Source organism: Cynara cardunculus (genome assembly GCF_001531365.2).
Source record: "Cynara cardunculus var. scolymus isolate 2C chromosome LG 12, CcrdV1, whole genome shotgun sequence".
Classification (NCBI taxonomy): domain Eukaryota; kingdom Viridiplantae; phylum Streptophyta; class Magnoliopsida; order Asterales; family Asteraceae; genus Cynara; species Cynara cardunculus.
The window spans coordinates 4,702,977-4,717,857 of NC_037539.1; the positions used below are offsets into that span (position 1 = coordinate 4,702,977).

Genomic DNA, 14,881 nt, shown 5'->3' on the forward strand with positions numbered 1-14,881 from the left:
GTTTGTTAATTGCAAGATGAATCAAGTGAATGAGAATCAAGAGGGATATATACACACACACACCCCCCTATATATATATACACACATATATATATATATATATGTAGAGAATATAGGTAAGGTTTTTGGCCATCCCCCTTTAATTATTCGCGATTCCTGTTAACCAATTAAACCGTCATGTTAGTTTTAAACTTAAGAAGCATCCGATGGTCTCTTGGTGATTTTAGTGTCATCAATCCATTTAGTATGATCGGGATTAATACGAGACAAGCCGAAATTAGACTTGGCTATAATTCAAGTCCGGAGGTGCGAAATGCACACTCGGATAAGTTAAGTTGATCTCGGGAACGCAAAAGTCCGGAGGTAACGCCCCTTGTGGGGTTTCAAGGGGCAGAGCCCCTGGCGGTGGTTGTTTTTGGATTATCCCAAGTCTGATTTCATGATACCCCAAACAAAGTCAAAATGACAGATTTTGAATAGTGTTTTATATACGATGCTAGAATTATCCAATTAGTTTGATATCTGTTTCCAAAATCTAACATGACCCACATAATATTATAATGTCTGTTACGATTTTCTTTTTGTAAATAAACATGCAAGTGTGGAACATGGGTATTTGTTTTAAAAGCCATCATTCCAATATTGTTTATATAGGTCAACAAAGGGAGGTTCCAAATCTTCGACAATATGGCATGCTAATTAAAAAAAGAATCAAGGATAGAATAAACTATGATATATAGAGTGACAACATTGGTTTTTATTTTATTTTAAATCACCAAATCTAGAATACATAATTGCATATCTATATACATCCACAAAATACTATCATTAGATGTCCAACGTATGTATTTATTTCCCATGCTTTTACTGTACGTTGCTAGTTATCAGTATTACGTTAACACATCATAGATAGATAGATAGATAGATAGATAGATAGATAGATTACTTTAGAAGAAGTTGAATCAAATATGCAACATTTGAGCCATTCATAAGATTAAATTAGTGATTTTTCAATCAATCTATGAAACGATAATTAACACCAACTTCGACGTAGTGAACAATATAATACAACGAACCATAATGAAGATTAAGCAAATAGAATCTTTCATCAAGAAGACAACTTAACAAACCAAATAGGTTCGGTGTTGTCAAGAAGATATATATATATATATATATATATATAAAGCAAATAGACTGTTTGGACAAAACATTTTCATGGCTTGGAGCTCTCAGACTTGGATTCTATCTTCAGCTATAAATTTGACTACTTGACTACATTTAAGTATAGAAAGTGAGCAATTCCAAGGCAATTTTAGATATCAACTTGAAACCCAATTACTTACTAGAGTAGAGGCTAGAGCCATACATAGAAATCCTAGCTACTTGTTAATTAAGCCACTTTAATTTCAAGAGTACTAATGATCTTTCAGCTGTTAAATTCTATGGGATACTAGATTTAATTAAGCCATTTTAGTCTAGCATTTGCTATCTAAAATCAAAATAATACAGGCAAAAAGATCATCCAAATCCCACCTATGACAGCACCATAGCTAGTGCATATATATATGCGGACAATCAAAATTTCCCATAACAAAATTTCACAAGAGAACACAACAATGAAACCCAATCAGTAGAACATACACCGATTACTAATGTATCGAAAGTCAAAATCTAAGTGGAGGGTTTCCAGAGGGTGCAAATTTTAACAAAGTAGTTGTAGTAATCGGAGGGTTTAATAAATCAGGGTTCCTTCAACCACGAAATTAAAAGTTTTAATTGCAAGCAAAATTAATTAGTAGCAGTCCAACAGGACTAGCATTATAGAACATAATTGGACATGAATGGATTGAACATAACAAGTCTATGATGATGTTTAATACGACTATGACAAGTTACACCCAAAAGTTATTTAATGATTTTAAATATTATATAATAATTATAATTAACAAATAAAGTAAATTGTTAAAGAATTTTATTTATAAATACTTTTACACAATTTTCATATAAATGAATACATACATATATAATGGTACCAAATTTGAATAAAAAATTTGATATAATTGATGGTAGTAGTAGTAGTGGTGGTTGAGGTGGTTTTGATTATGGTGGAGATGGTGGTTGCCGATGGTAGTAGTGGCGATGGACGGTGGTTGTTGGTGGCCAACGGTGGTTATGGAGGTAGAGGCAGTAGTGGTTAGTGGACGACGGTGGTTTATAGAGGACGTGAAGATGGTGGATTGTGGTGGTGCTGACAGTTGACAATGATGGAGTAGTTAGTTGTGGCTGATGTAGTGAAAATAGTGGTGGTTATGGTGGAGGTGAGGTGACAATGGACGATGGTGGTCAATGGTCGACGGTGGTTGTGGAGGAGGTTGTTGCAGAGAGGAGGAGTTGGAGATGGCCGATGGTGGTAGTGGTGGTGGCAATGAATGGTGGTGGTTGTAGAGGTGGCAATGGACAATGGTGGTCGGTGGTCGATGGTGATTGTTGAGGTCATGAGGAGATTATTGCGGTATAGGAGGAGTTAGAGATGGCCAACGGTGGTAGTGTTGGTGGTAATGGGTGGTTGATGGCCGATGGTGGTTGTAAAGGTGGCAATAGACGGTGGTAATTGGTGGTCGACGGTGGTTGTAAAGGTGGTAATTGGTGGTCGACGGTGGTTGTGGAGGTGGTGAAGGAGGTTGTTGTTGTTGTAGAGGAGGAGTTAGAGGTGGTGAAGGAGGTTGTTGTTGTAGATGAGGAGTTGGAGGTGGCGAAGGACTGTAGTGGTGGTGGCAATGGACGGTGGTGGTCGGTGGTTGACTATGGTAGAGGTGGCGATGGACGATGGTGGAAGGTGGTTGTGGAGGCGGTAGAGGATGTTGTCGTTGTAGTGGAAGAAGAGGTGGATGTATAGGTGGTCGCTGGTGACCACTGTTGGTGGCATCGACCGAAACTAGCGGTAATGACCATTAAAACAAATACTATAATACGGTTATATATCAAACTAGGGTAGATTAATAATATTTTAGTTTCTCTCTCATTCTTGTCCCATCTTGTTCTACCTATTTTGGTGGAATAAGAAAAAGCCTCTTTTGTCTCATGCTGTCCCATCTTGTCCTAGTTCTTTTACCTGTCTCATGTCATGCCAAACGTGAAACAATGAATTCTTGTTCTGTCTTATGCTGCACTAAACATGGAACAATATGTTTTATCTCGTCTTGTCCAGTCCCGTCCCATATACCAAACGCACCCAGTGACAAATGTCTGCACAAAATGCCAACAAACTCAATTACAAAGAACATGATTTCACTACTTCTTTCAACAATTGGTTCTCATCAATCTTGGATACTTTACACTTCAAAAGAATGACTATTAGGGGCCGTTTACCTAAATGTTTACCCGGTAAGTGTTTAACGTTAGAAGTCAACACTATAATTTATTTTATTGGGTAAGATTGTAGTACATCAAAACGTATCTTATGCAACAATTTACCTGGTAAGTGCTTATCTGGGTAAGAGTCGTCACCCTCACTTACCGGGTAAGACTCTTTATCCTTATCATCGTTCTTACCGGGTAAGATTTTTGGCCCTTGCATTGTTCATCCGATAAGGAAAATTACCCGGTAAGTACTTACCAGATAAGCGTTTAGTAAACGACCCCTTAGTTTAAAATTATAAAGTAAAAAAAAATCAACATTTCACATTCTTTTAACAAATAATAAGTTAATGGTGTTATAAAAGGTCAATTTTATTATACCATAAATTTGAAAATAAAATAAAATTAAGAGCACATAGTTCCATGATGGAGAGATGGTGCCTGAATTTAGTGGTCAAAATGATGAATTTAAAACTCCCATGGTCACATTGTAAATTTCAAAAACCAGTGTGGTTAAAACGTGGTTTTCTTGTTACATGGGATCCTTTAAGCTTTCCCAATTCTTCCATTTTCAAAGATGGTCACTTCCATCTGATCTATCGTTCTTATCCCACTCCCAGATGGCCATTCCAGCTTCACTAAATTCAAACAGAACTGACTTCTAAACATCAAGGTAACAATCTCCTTTGGCCTCTGAAACACACTGTAGAATCATCTGAAGATGATGCACACCACCTGTTTGAACTCATCTGTATCACTTAGGTGTAGGAGTTCCCGATTCGATGTTCCTACTTGCTTCTTGGATGCTAGATTCGAAACAAACCCGTTACTCTTTTCAACATCATTCGCTTCTTGTTGTTGTTGTAGTTGCTGCTGCTGTTGTGCTAATAGTAATACTAATTCAATTTATAGTAGTTTACCCAGAATTTACCCTAGCTTTTTGTGCAATGGGTTAAGGCAATCCACCTTGATTCAGTTTTCACCTAGTAAAAGATTGATCTTTCATGGTAGGAGGAGACAATCTTGTAACGGTAATTCTGCGTTTTCTTCGCTTACAGATTCTGATCGAAATAATTACTATGAAAAACTCCAATCTTTCAAGAGGGGGAAACAGGGTGGGTTGCGGAAGGGTAGGTATGGGTGTTGGGCTCTTGAAGATAAGAGGAAAGAACAGTTCTTTAGTAATGAAATTGATGATGATCATGTGGATGATGTTGAAATTTTGCTTGATTTGTTGACTGAGGAGGCGGGGTTGGAGTATCTTGGTGTTAGAGAGCAAAAAAGGATCGAGAAGAAGGATCCTCGTTTTGCCACAAGTAAAACGAAAGTTGTGGGTTCTGTAAAGAGGGATTTGAAGTGTGATAATAAAGTTGTAGAAGTTCGGTCTAGAAAGGAAGAAGATAGGAGACTAAGCAATGAGAGAAAGGAAGAAGAGAGGGGAACCTCTATAAAAGGGGTGAATCGTGAACGAAAGAAAGAAGGGTCGAGTAGCTCGTCTTATTACTCTGTTTCGTCTACAGGTGAGTTTGAGAGTGAAAATGATGTTGAAGTAAAACATGATGGTTGTTTCGTTAGAGGGGAGTCTTCGAATGAGTATAAAGATGATCGGAAAAGGGATGATTATAGAAGTTATGATGAGGAAATTGAGGAAAATGTCGACAGGCGGCAGGAGTTTGGTAAAGAAGAAAGCGAAATCTTGAAGAAAAATACTGCATTAAAGTATTATGGGAATGAAGAATGGCGAAAGAAATCTGAAAAGAAGCTTAACATAGAGTCTAGTCAACACCAGTCACATGTTTCTGTGAATACTGAACGAAATAGTCAACAACATAGCAAAAAAGCTGAAACCGTGACCAATCCATCTCAATCAAGAATGAAGTATACGGGACTGATGGAAAAGCAATACAGCGATACTGAAAACAATTTGAATACATCAGTTCAGGAGCTAGCAGGCGAACATAGAGGGGAAACTGCTGAGAATGTTAGTCGTCAAGATGAGTACAGAAGGCAGTCAAATGTGATTTCAGAATCATCAGGAATTCACAAAATTAACATGAGAGAGTCCTCTTCTTCTTCAACACTTGAAGCTAGAATGAAGAACAGGAAGGAAAATGTAACAGAAGTTAGTGGTCAGATTGAAGATCGAAGAGAAGAAAAATTCGAGAGAATGGACCAGTTGACTACATTAAAAGACGCTAGAGTGAAATCACAACAAATTTCAGATACCCATATCACCAATACCAAAAACACTAGAGTTTCAAGTCAACAATCTGACATCAGAAGGCAAAAACAAGAATTGCATATGGAGACTTCAAGTTCATCACATGAGGCTAGAATGAAGAATGGGGAAGAAAGTTCAACAGAAGTTAGTGGTCAGGTTGAAGATCGAAGAGAAGAAAAACTCGAAAGATTGGACCAGTTGACTACATTAAGAGACTCTAGAGTGAAATCGCAACAAATTTCAGAAACTTCAGATACCCGTGTCACTAATACCAAAAACAGTAGAGTTTCAAGTAGACAATCTGACATCAAAAGGGAAAAACAAGAACTGCATTTGGAGACTTCAGGTTCATCACATGAGGCTAGAATAAAGAACTGGGAAGAAAATTCTACAGAAGTTAGTGGTCAAGTCGAAGATCGAAGAGAAGAAAAACTCCAGAGGATGGACCAATTGACTACATTAAAAGACTCTGGAGTGCAATCACTACAAATTTCAGGAATTTCAGATACCCATATCGCTACTACCGAAAACACTAGAGTTTCAAGTCAACAATCTGACATCAGAAATAAAAAACAAGAACTGCATTTAGATACTTCAAGTTCAGCAGAGAACGTGACCTCATCTACAAGAACTGGTAGGAGAACAACTAAGGCTTCAAGTTTTCATGTTGGCATGCCGAAGGAGACATCTAGTACCTACAAAGCTTTGAAATTGAACCCTGAACCAAATTTACAAGAAACTGGTGCTCATGGTGCTGGTAAAAGTAGCTCTGAGATTTCGAAACTGACCCACGAGCATTCATCTCAACGTTTTGAAACCATCACTGATGAACTCCAGGAGCAACCACCGAAGGGTTCCAGAGTCCAGCAGTCTGAGATTTTAGGTGGGGATATAGGTGGTGATTCTGTTATGGATCCTTCAAGCTTCATCTCCCATGAAGATGCTATTTCTTCAGCTGATCAACAACAGAAATCCTCGAGCCATTTTGTGGGCGAATTTGTTAAGAAGGCAAAACATGAGCTTTCTACTTCAGAAGTTCTACAGGAGAAGAAAACCCATGAAGATGAATTTGTGTATGAAGATGCTGAGCAACATGAACTAAAGACTCCAGGTGAAGATGGGTCGGGAAATTCTGATCAAAAGGATGGAGGTAGGGGACCTTCTGATGAGATGTGGCATGAAACTGGTACATCCGTTCAGCAGCCTTCCGAAACAGATGCACCTGAAAATACTTCTTCAACTGGAAATGGTGAATCGGTCAAAAAGAGTGGTAGGTCGTTGTGGAATGTTATTGGAGATGTGGTTCGACTGCGGTGGGTGGCCCCACGTTCTGAAACACATACTTCAAAATCAGGTGGTGGAAAGGCTTCATCCAATCAGTCTACCAGTAGTGAAGCATGGTTTTCTGGTCATGAACCGGAAGAATCGAATGATGATAACGTGAAAACAGGAAGTGCGAAAGGTCGATCTCAAAGTAAAAAAGAAGTGTCCAACCCTTCGAGCTCCAAAGATTCACCATTATTATCATCGTCATCATCAAATGCTAATCAGGGATCTTCATCTAAACACATGTCTCCATCCGTGATTCGCATGAGAAGGTCACCTGTTGTAAAGAGAACTTCAGTGACTGATGAAACTGATGCATATGGCAGTGGAGAAATGGTGAAAACAGAGCAACCAGTTCCCAAAATGACTGAAATGCCACCAGCTGATGCATCTGGCAGTGGCAAAATGGTAATAGTGGATCATTCCAAGGATGAAGAACTAAAACGAAGGAAACTTGCCCGGATAGATCAAGTCTCCAAAGATAGATTTGATGAATGGGAAGAGGCTTATACCGTTGAAACCAAGCAACGTAAAAACGATGAACTTTTTATGAGGGAAGCATTGTTGGAGGCTAAAAAGGCTGCTGATTTCTGGGAGGTCCCTGTTGGGGCTGTTCTTGTGCAGGATGGTAAAATAATTGCTCGTGGATATAACCTGTAAGTTTCTTCAATTTCATCATACTTTTAAGTGTTTTAGTACTTATTATTCGCTCATATGATAAACTTTGAATTTCTTAGGGTAGAAGAGTTACGTGATTCCACTGCCCATGCTGAAATGATTTGTATACGTGAGGCATCCAACAACCTACGATCATGGAGACTTTCGGTAAACTTTACCCCCCCCCCCCAAAAAAAACTTGCAAATGTTGAAGTTGCAAGATTTTGCAAGATTATGATATATTATCCCTTTAATACTGCAAAAATGAATAGACAATTTGCATTTCTATGAATTGTGGATGCTAGATGACTTATATATTATGTTTTTCAAAGCTCAGCGATGATATCTTTGGGTTCTTTTTCCTTGTTCGTTTGTTTTTCTTTCAGGGTACAACACTTTATGTTACACTTGAACCATGTGCTATGTGTGCTGGAGCGATACTTCAAGCCCGGATTGACACAGTTGTATGGGGAGCTCCCAATAAGCTACTTGGAGCCGATGGTAGCTGGATCAGGTATGAATGTCTTTTGAGTGCGTATACAAATTCCAAAAGCAGAAAGATGCAAATCTATCCGTTCCAAAATAGTGTCCACCTTTCTATTTTAGTTTTCTCCAAAATAAGTGTCTGTTTTCAAAAGTAAATGTCTACCTTCCATTTCTATCCTTGATCACGAGATGAATAAATTCATTACTTCTATTATTAAGAGTAGACTTGTCACTTAGTCGAGTAAAATTTTACTAATTACACATTCCAAAAACTGTATGCCTCGCTGTGGACAAAGGGATTATGATAAAGAGTATTTGAGTTAAAGACGATAACTTGGTACACTTGCAAGTCAAATGGACTTTAGAAATGATCAAGATTTCAAGTTAGAAATTTCACTTGGTCAATTCTGCAGACTGTTTCCTGATGGAGATGGAGGAAGTGGGTCGGATAAGCCGGCTGCCCCTGTTCATCCTTTCCACCCAAACATGACGGTGAGAAGAGGGGTATTATCGTCAGAATGTGCAGAGGTTATGCAGCAGTTTTTCCAGTTAAGAAGAAAGAAGAAAGCCAAGAAAACTGAAGCTGAACCAGCAACTCCACCACCACCATCTTCATGTCTTCCCATTACACATCATCATCATTCAAAGTTGTTCAGTAAGATGCATGATGCCTTCAGCATCATGTTCTGTTTATAGATCAGATACTTGTTCCTGATTAGTCTTTCTTTACTATAACGCCCGAAATTTCTATAAATCGGGTGCCGTTACTTTATAATTAAAACTACCAAGTCTTGAATGTAAGCTTGAAATTTAACGTTATTTATAGCATAGCTTATAAATTACATCAAAGATAAAATACTAGCCGAAACGTAACTCAATAGCTTATAATACAACATAACTTGCTATTGATTAGAAAAATACTACTTCATGCAAATCTTCTTTATTCCTTTCCTGAGATACATACATTAGATATATAAGCTAAAAAGCTTAGTGAGTAGTTATGGTTTCATGAACAAACAATTTTATATGATGCTTAACATTTTGTGAATAGTAATTCATTAAAACTCTTGATCATGTACAAAAATAATCTTTTTATCATGTATAAACATTCTTTTGAGATCTCACTTGAAACATGTAAGTATGCTATACTTGTCTTGAGGTTTGCTAACTCCCGAGTCCATAAAGGCTACTTCATAAGGTCCGTTTGCAAGACGTCCCTTCTTGTAATATCTCGTACGTTGGATATTTATGGTCATACATAACATGTAAAAGCTTTCATGCCTTAGTGTAATACTTGTATCATAACATGTAAACATTTTCATGCTTTTGTGTAAAATACATATTTGTATTAAAACATGTCATCATGCATATCTTGAATATATATATGAATGTATAACATTTTCATGTAAAACAATCATGGAAAAATACCTTGTAATGCACAAAATACTTTTATATAGCATGTATGTACCTCATAAATCTCATAAGTACTCACCTTCATTATGCCTAGCTTTTCCCTTAATTCCTTTCTTCAAGCTTGATTATGTATAAAGAGAGAGATTTCTTATTTATGGTATGGAGCTAATAGTAACATTTCAACCCCAATTTATAGGTAAATTCATTAGCTACATGTTTTTTTTGCTCATTTATGAGAGTCTTACACCTCCTACTTGAGGATAAGAGAATTTTGACACCTCATGTTTGTAGGAAGAAAATCTTGACATCTCATGCTCCTAAACCCTAGTATTTCCTTGTCATGCTTCATAGATTTGCCTTGTAATCAAATAATCTTGCCAAGTCATGCTTTTAGCCTTTACAATTCATTACTAACTTGCTTAGTCATGCTTACTAGACTTGCTTAATCATGCTTACTAGACTTGCTTAGTCATCACATAGCTTGCCAACATACTTCGAGCCTATACAACTCATCACCTTAGGCTTGATTTAATGATTTATCATGGTTTTCCTTGTAAGCTACTTGCCTTATAAATGTGATAGTTTAATAAATGCTACAGGTGCTGGACTCTTTAAAAGTACTTAATTTCTTATAAAATCTTGTATTTAAGGTTTAAACATTAAGATTTAGCAAATAAAGAAACTAGGGTGTTACATTTAGTCTCTTTTTAGCATCATTTTGGTTTAATATGCATGTTTTATTGTTTAGAATTTGGATGATTCAAAACGGTATTAATGGTACATGTGATCGAGGGACTCGACTTGTGTTGATGTAGAATTTTATGGTTATTGTTAACTTTGATTTCATATTTTAACTCGAAAATTACCTCTTTTTGAAGAATAAGGGAGAAGCAATGTGGGAAAAAACCAATTTTAGAGATTTTGCTGAAACTCTAGTTTTCCTCTGCTCGACTTCGTTCATTTCATTTTCTTGTGGTTTGTGTTTAAATCTGGTTTTGGCCCCTCCAGCCATGAGGGCATTTTAGTCTTTTTGCTTTTTCCTCTATTTCTATAGGGGTTTTCTTCCTCATCCATCTCTTTATTCTTCAAACCAATAAACCAGAACATCAAGAATATTCACCAAATTCAAATTCAAAACAGAGTTATAAACATATACAACAAATCCATGTAAATTCACTATGATTTATAAAGATATACAACTCCATGTACATTCACTAGACATTCAAAATACAAAAAGCATGCTCTAAAATCAAAATGAGATTCTCTAGAAAACCTTAAAATCTGAATCAAAAACTAAAAATGTAATTGAGATCACGGCGGTGGTGGCTGGTGGCAGAGCAGCAGAGGATGTGGTGGCAGAGTAAAAAGATAGGAGAAACAACTCGAGTTTTCAAATCTCATACGTTTTTGTTCAATTGACCCAGTTGTGTACATTTTCCGAAAGCTATATGATTCAAGATTTCTTGAAAATGTATCTAAACTGGCACAATTCGACAAAATTTACAAAATAAAGAGAGTGGTGCATCAAACTTGATCTGTATCGGAGCTCATATCGGTTTCTTCCCGGAAGTCGTACTCAACCACAAGACTCAGATTGTCAACAAGTTTGTGATACTTCGAACATCCTGTACACTGAATAAAAATAACAGTTTTTCATTGAATTCATCATCAATAAATGAAACTTCAGGCTCATTTGAGACTAAAATAGACAGTTAACAAGGTTCAGATTGGATACATTATATAGAAAACATAAGCATATAGCAGTATCCACAGTTTACGATCAAACAGACAATTCTAAAGATGGTTAACATTCAATTTCGTGATGTCAATCATCAGTTCAAATCTAGCAAATTTGTTGACAGCATAACCTTATAGTAAAGATAGAAACAAAATACCTGTACAAAAACCGTCCCTTTTTCATAAGCTAATCTGTTTATGAGCTTTTGTGATCTTTCACCACAAGCATTGCAGGTAAAATGCACTAACAAGCTTCTCCTTGGGAGTTTGAGGTCAATAGTTGCCCCCTGCAGATTTGCATGGTCAAAGAAAAAACCGCTTTAGTGAAGTAGTATCATTACACATCTTTGTAGCCGAAAATGGAATCTTTTTATGTCTTCTGTTTTTCTGGTTTCGATGTTATTTTCTCCTCCTATTTTCAGAAAATGAATCTTTCTTGTGTTTGATTTCTCCCTAATGACACGAAAGATGGAGTAAAGCTTGAAGATATGAACTTACATAAAACATGGTTTACATTCTTAACAATCAATTATCAGGTACTAATCTATAACAAAAATAAAGGAAGTCAAATTGGAGTAGAATTCCAAAATAAATCACTAATGATTTCTGTGACTGGCCATGGACTTTGAAACTTATAAATTTGTATCTAGTTCCATGGAATTAAAGTTTTCAGACAATTGGTTAAATGACCAAACAGTACTTGGCATCCTTATTCTTTTGATTCTTCAACCGTCATTATAAACGTATGCATTCCACTATCTTGAAATTATTCCCCAATTCCACATAATATGGGGCAAGAAATGAAACGGTGTTCAATTAGCATACTAGTAAAGCAGCAAATTACAATTTACATGAACTTTGCATTGATTATAAACCCAAAAACCCACTATAAGTCATACAAAATCAAACCTACTCTCGATATAGTAGTAGTATAACACAAAATTAACAGTAAGGACTCATTATTTGCAAAATTTTACACTATATCTGTTCCACAGTTTCACCTTCCGAAATTAGAGACCCAATTCATCATTCGTTTTACGGGAAGTGGAATATAGTTGCAGAAGTGAGGGGGTAAATTCCATTGTAAACGATAAAGACAATATACGTACAGGAGTTGGTTCATTAGAACCAGAGGATCCTTCTGGTTCTTGATACGCTTCCGAATTATCTTCAACCAAGCAAGAAATCACAACAGGGAACATCTGTTTTGATGCCTTTCTTTTTGTATGAGAAATCCCCAATCTGCAAATTAACATGTAATCAGTAATCAAACCCACACACACTTACTTGGAAGAGCGATTGTATGAAAACAGAAAAACCTAGGAATCAAATAGAAACAAAGAGTAGGATTCGAAGACATACCTGGGGAATTTGAGGGTTAAGTGGGATGGAGTGAAATTAGGGCATGGAAGAAGGGTGGGTCTATGAGCTTGAAGCGTTGTATGTAGGGAAGAMAGAGAAAGAACGGAAGTAGCTATGRTGGCCATGGCAGACAACGTTCGTGAGTTCTGAGAAAGTGTAACACCAAATTTCTGCACTGACGTTGAAAGATATCACTGTATAATGATCAAGCGCCCACGGGAATCATTACAAGTGATTTTGTGAATCGTAAATGTAGGATTTACCGAATAGACTTGTTGAATCAATTGGTTACAGAACGGAACAACTTTCGTAAATACAAGTAACCGAGTATTTGCAAAGATCGAATTATACAAAAAGTTACAAATAATTCTCACATCATAATATAACGTTTGAAACATATAAAAATGAGAATACAAAGATTACTGAACATCTCTAGGATGGTGAACACAATGAGGGGAAGGGGATGGGCTTGGTAATCTGCCAATCACATATTCATATATTTATTAAAGAGGAATGGCTTAAATCAAAGGCTTTTGATTGATCCACCGGTCTGATTTCAATTTATTTCTAAATCAAAGCCTTTTAAATAATCCATCGTGATTTGAGGTCGATATAGAACAATGGAAGATCAAAAGTACTCCTTCGATATTGTAGACAATCAGGAATGGGGTTAAAAAGTTGTCATAGATGGCTCCAGTTTCGAACTCCATTTTAGATGTTATAAGATGCAATCATTTAATCTTTTGGATATTTTTTTTCTGAACCAAATGCAATCACATTTAGATATAGCTAAAACCCAGAATGATTTGTTGATCAACAACTACAGATTCTTTAACTTTTTTGAATTTTTTCTCCTTACATCCAACCAAATCCAGGACTGGAACATCTTCATTTTTCCCTTCAATTTTCATAGAGCTTCAAAAATCATTTGAAACAGGGAATTCAAATAATGTTTGGGCGCAGGGACTTCAAATAAGATCAATAGGGTAATCTTTTTACAGAGAATGAAGCAAAAGAGTACGTAGAGTACAAACCTCACCAAAAGAAGAACAAAGCCTCTCAAATGTTATTATGTATACTCGTCAATTACAAACAACCCTATTCAGCCCTACAAGAACACGACAATCTTAACCACGAGGGTTGTGGCGTAGTGGTTGTGGCCCCGGGGGCATGGAATGTCCCATCTGCCGTGGGTTCAACTCCAGGCGTCCACAATAGTTCTACAATAATTCTGGCCACTGTGTTTATGCTGAATTCTTACAGTCACAATTTAGTATGGGCATAGCCCATGACACCCTTCTAAAAAACAAGATAACCTTTTAGGACAACACTACAAAGAGGTAACTTTGAAGTCATATTGTGTGAAGGAGCGAGAATCACATATACTCCGATAACCTTGAAACAGCTTATACCTCAACAAATTTACTGTTACCTGTTAGAACATGGTATAGTTGCACATTTTGTAAGATGTATTATATCATATAAAGAGATACTGTTTTAATGTCTAAAATTGATATTTTTGTTCAATATACTAAACATTTCACTGATACTCCTGTAAAATCCCCTAACATTGAGATTTTTTTATGTATGGTGTTGGATACCCATAAAAAGAACATATATTTACAAGTTTTGCCCAAGTGATGGTAGAAGAGTGCAATATGCAACTCCATTTCTCTCAGACATTTCATCGAACATCTTTTAGGCACTCCCCAAATCATCACACTTACAATGTGTAGCGACTAAACGATTCAAATTGGCAACATCCACGTCAAATAGATTAGAAAAAAAAAACATGGAGATTAATAATACTTGTGAGTTTTGATCGAAATTTCGTACCAGTAGAGGCTATCCAAACAAAATAATGAAGTTAAATTTTACCTTCAAAAAGTGGTATGAATGCTGAACCGTAATCTCAAACTTATTAGTTTCAAGCTTTCCGCTCAGTAACAGATGACAGAAGAACTAATCAAGCATTCAACACATAACAGAAGCATTCAACAAATGGTCTGTGGAACGAGTTCGTGGTGAGTCTGATCTGGACGATTTAAATATGGCTCTAGGTGGGCCTTAATTTTGAGAAACAGGGCTACATATAAAACACTGATACTGATTTGGGTTGGGCCTTTGGGTCCATCAGTTTGATCAACATTAACTTTTTCCGTTAAATCAAGTTAAATGAAGGGTATGTTTGGTCATTTTACCTCTTTCCTATTGGAATTTAAAAAAATATATTATATATATTATATACTATAAAATTATTAATTGTATAATAGAAAATATAAAAATCTAATATGAACTAATTTGTAAATAATATATAATAAA

General features: G+C 36.4%; 2 protein-coding genes across 3 annotated transcripts; one reads left to right on the plus strand and one right to left on the minus strand.

The window, feature by feature from the left end:
- Positions 1 to 3,952: 3,952 nt before the first annotated feature.
- Positions 3,953 to 8,874, plus strand: LOC112523061 (tRNA(adenine(34)) deaminase, chloroplastic). The gene is made up of 4 exons (XM_025132497.1): positions 3,953 to 7,560; positions 7,642 to 7,729; positions 7,948 to 8,075; positions 8,461 to 8,874. The coding sequence occupies exons 1-4, from the start codon at positions 4,079 to 4,081 to the stop codon at positions 8,741 to 8,743; spliced, it is 3,981 nt and encodes a 1,326-aa protein (XP_024988265.1). The 5' UTR covers positions 3,953 to 4,078; the 3' UTR covers positions 8,744 to 8,874.
- Positions 8,875 to 10,609: 1,735 nt separating this feature from the next.
- On the minus strand, positions 10,610 to 14,574 carry LOC112523954. Of its 2 annotated transcripts, none has more exons than XM_025133644.1 (5): positions 14,438 to 14,574; positions 12,560 to 12,729; positions 12,307 to 12,439; positions 11,356 to 11,484; positions 10,610 to 11,092 (listed from the first exon to the last, which is right to left on the minus strand). In XM_025133644.1, exons 2-5 carry the CDS (start codon positions 12,682 to 12,684, stop codon positions 10,985 to 10,987), a joined length of 495 nt encoding a protein of 164 aa, XP_024989412.1. In that variant the 5' UTR covers positions 12,685 to 12,729; positions 14,438 to 14,574; the 3' UTR covers positions 10,610 to 10,984. The 2 variants fall into 2 exon arrangements, with proteins under 2 accessions (XP_024989412.1, XP_024989411.1); XM_025133643.1 differs by having other exon boundaries at positions 12,560 to 12,753.
- Positions 14,575 to 14,881: the final 307 nt, after the last annotated feature.

What these genes read in the sequence shown, in the direction of transcription:
- LOC112523061 (XM_025132497.1), top strand. Translation starts at nt 4,079, where the DNA reads ATGATGCACACCACCTGTTTGAACTCATCTGTATCACTTAGGTGTAGG. An exon ending in ATTGCTCGTGGATATAACCT is followed by an intron (nt 7,561 to 7,641) that starts GTAAGTTTCTTC and finishes TGAATTTCTTAG; the next exon opens with GGTAGAAGAGTTACGTGATT. An exon ending in TACGATCATGGAGACTTTCG is followed by an intron (nt 7,730 to 7,947) that starts GTAAACTTTACC and finishes TTTTTCTTTCAG; the next exon opens with GGTACAACACTTTATGTTAC.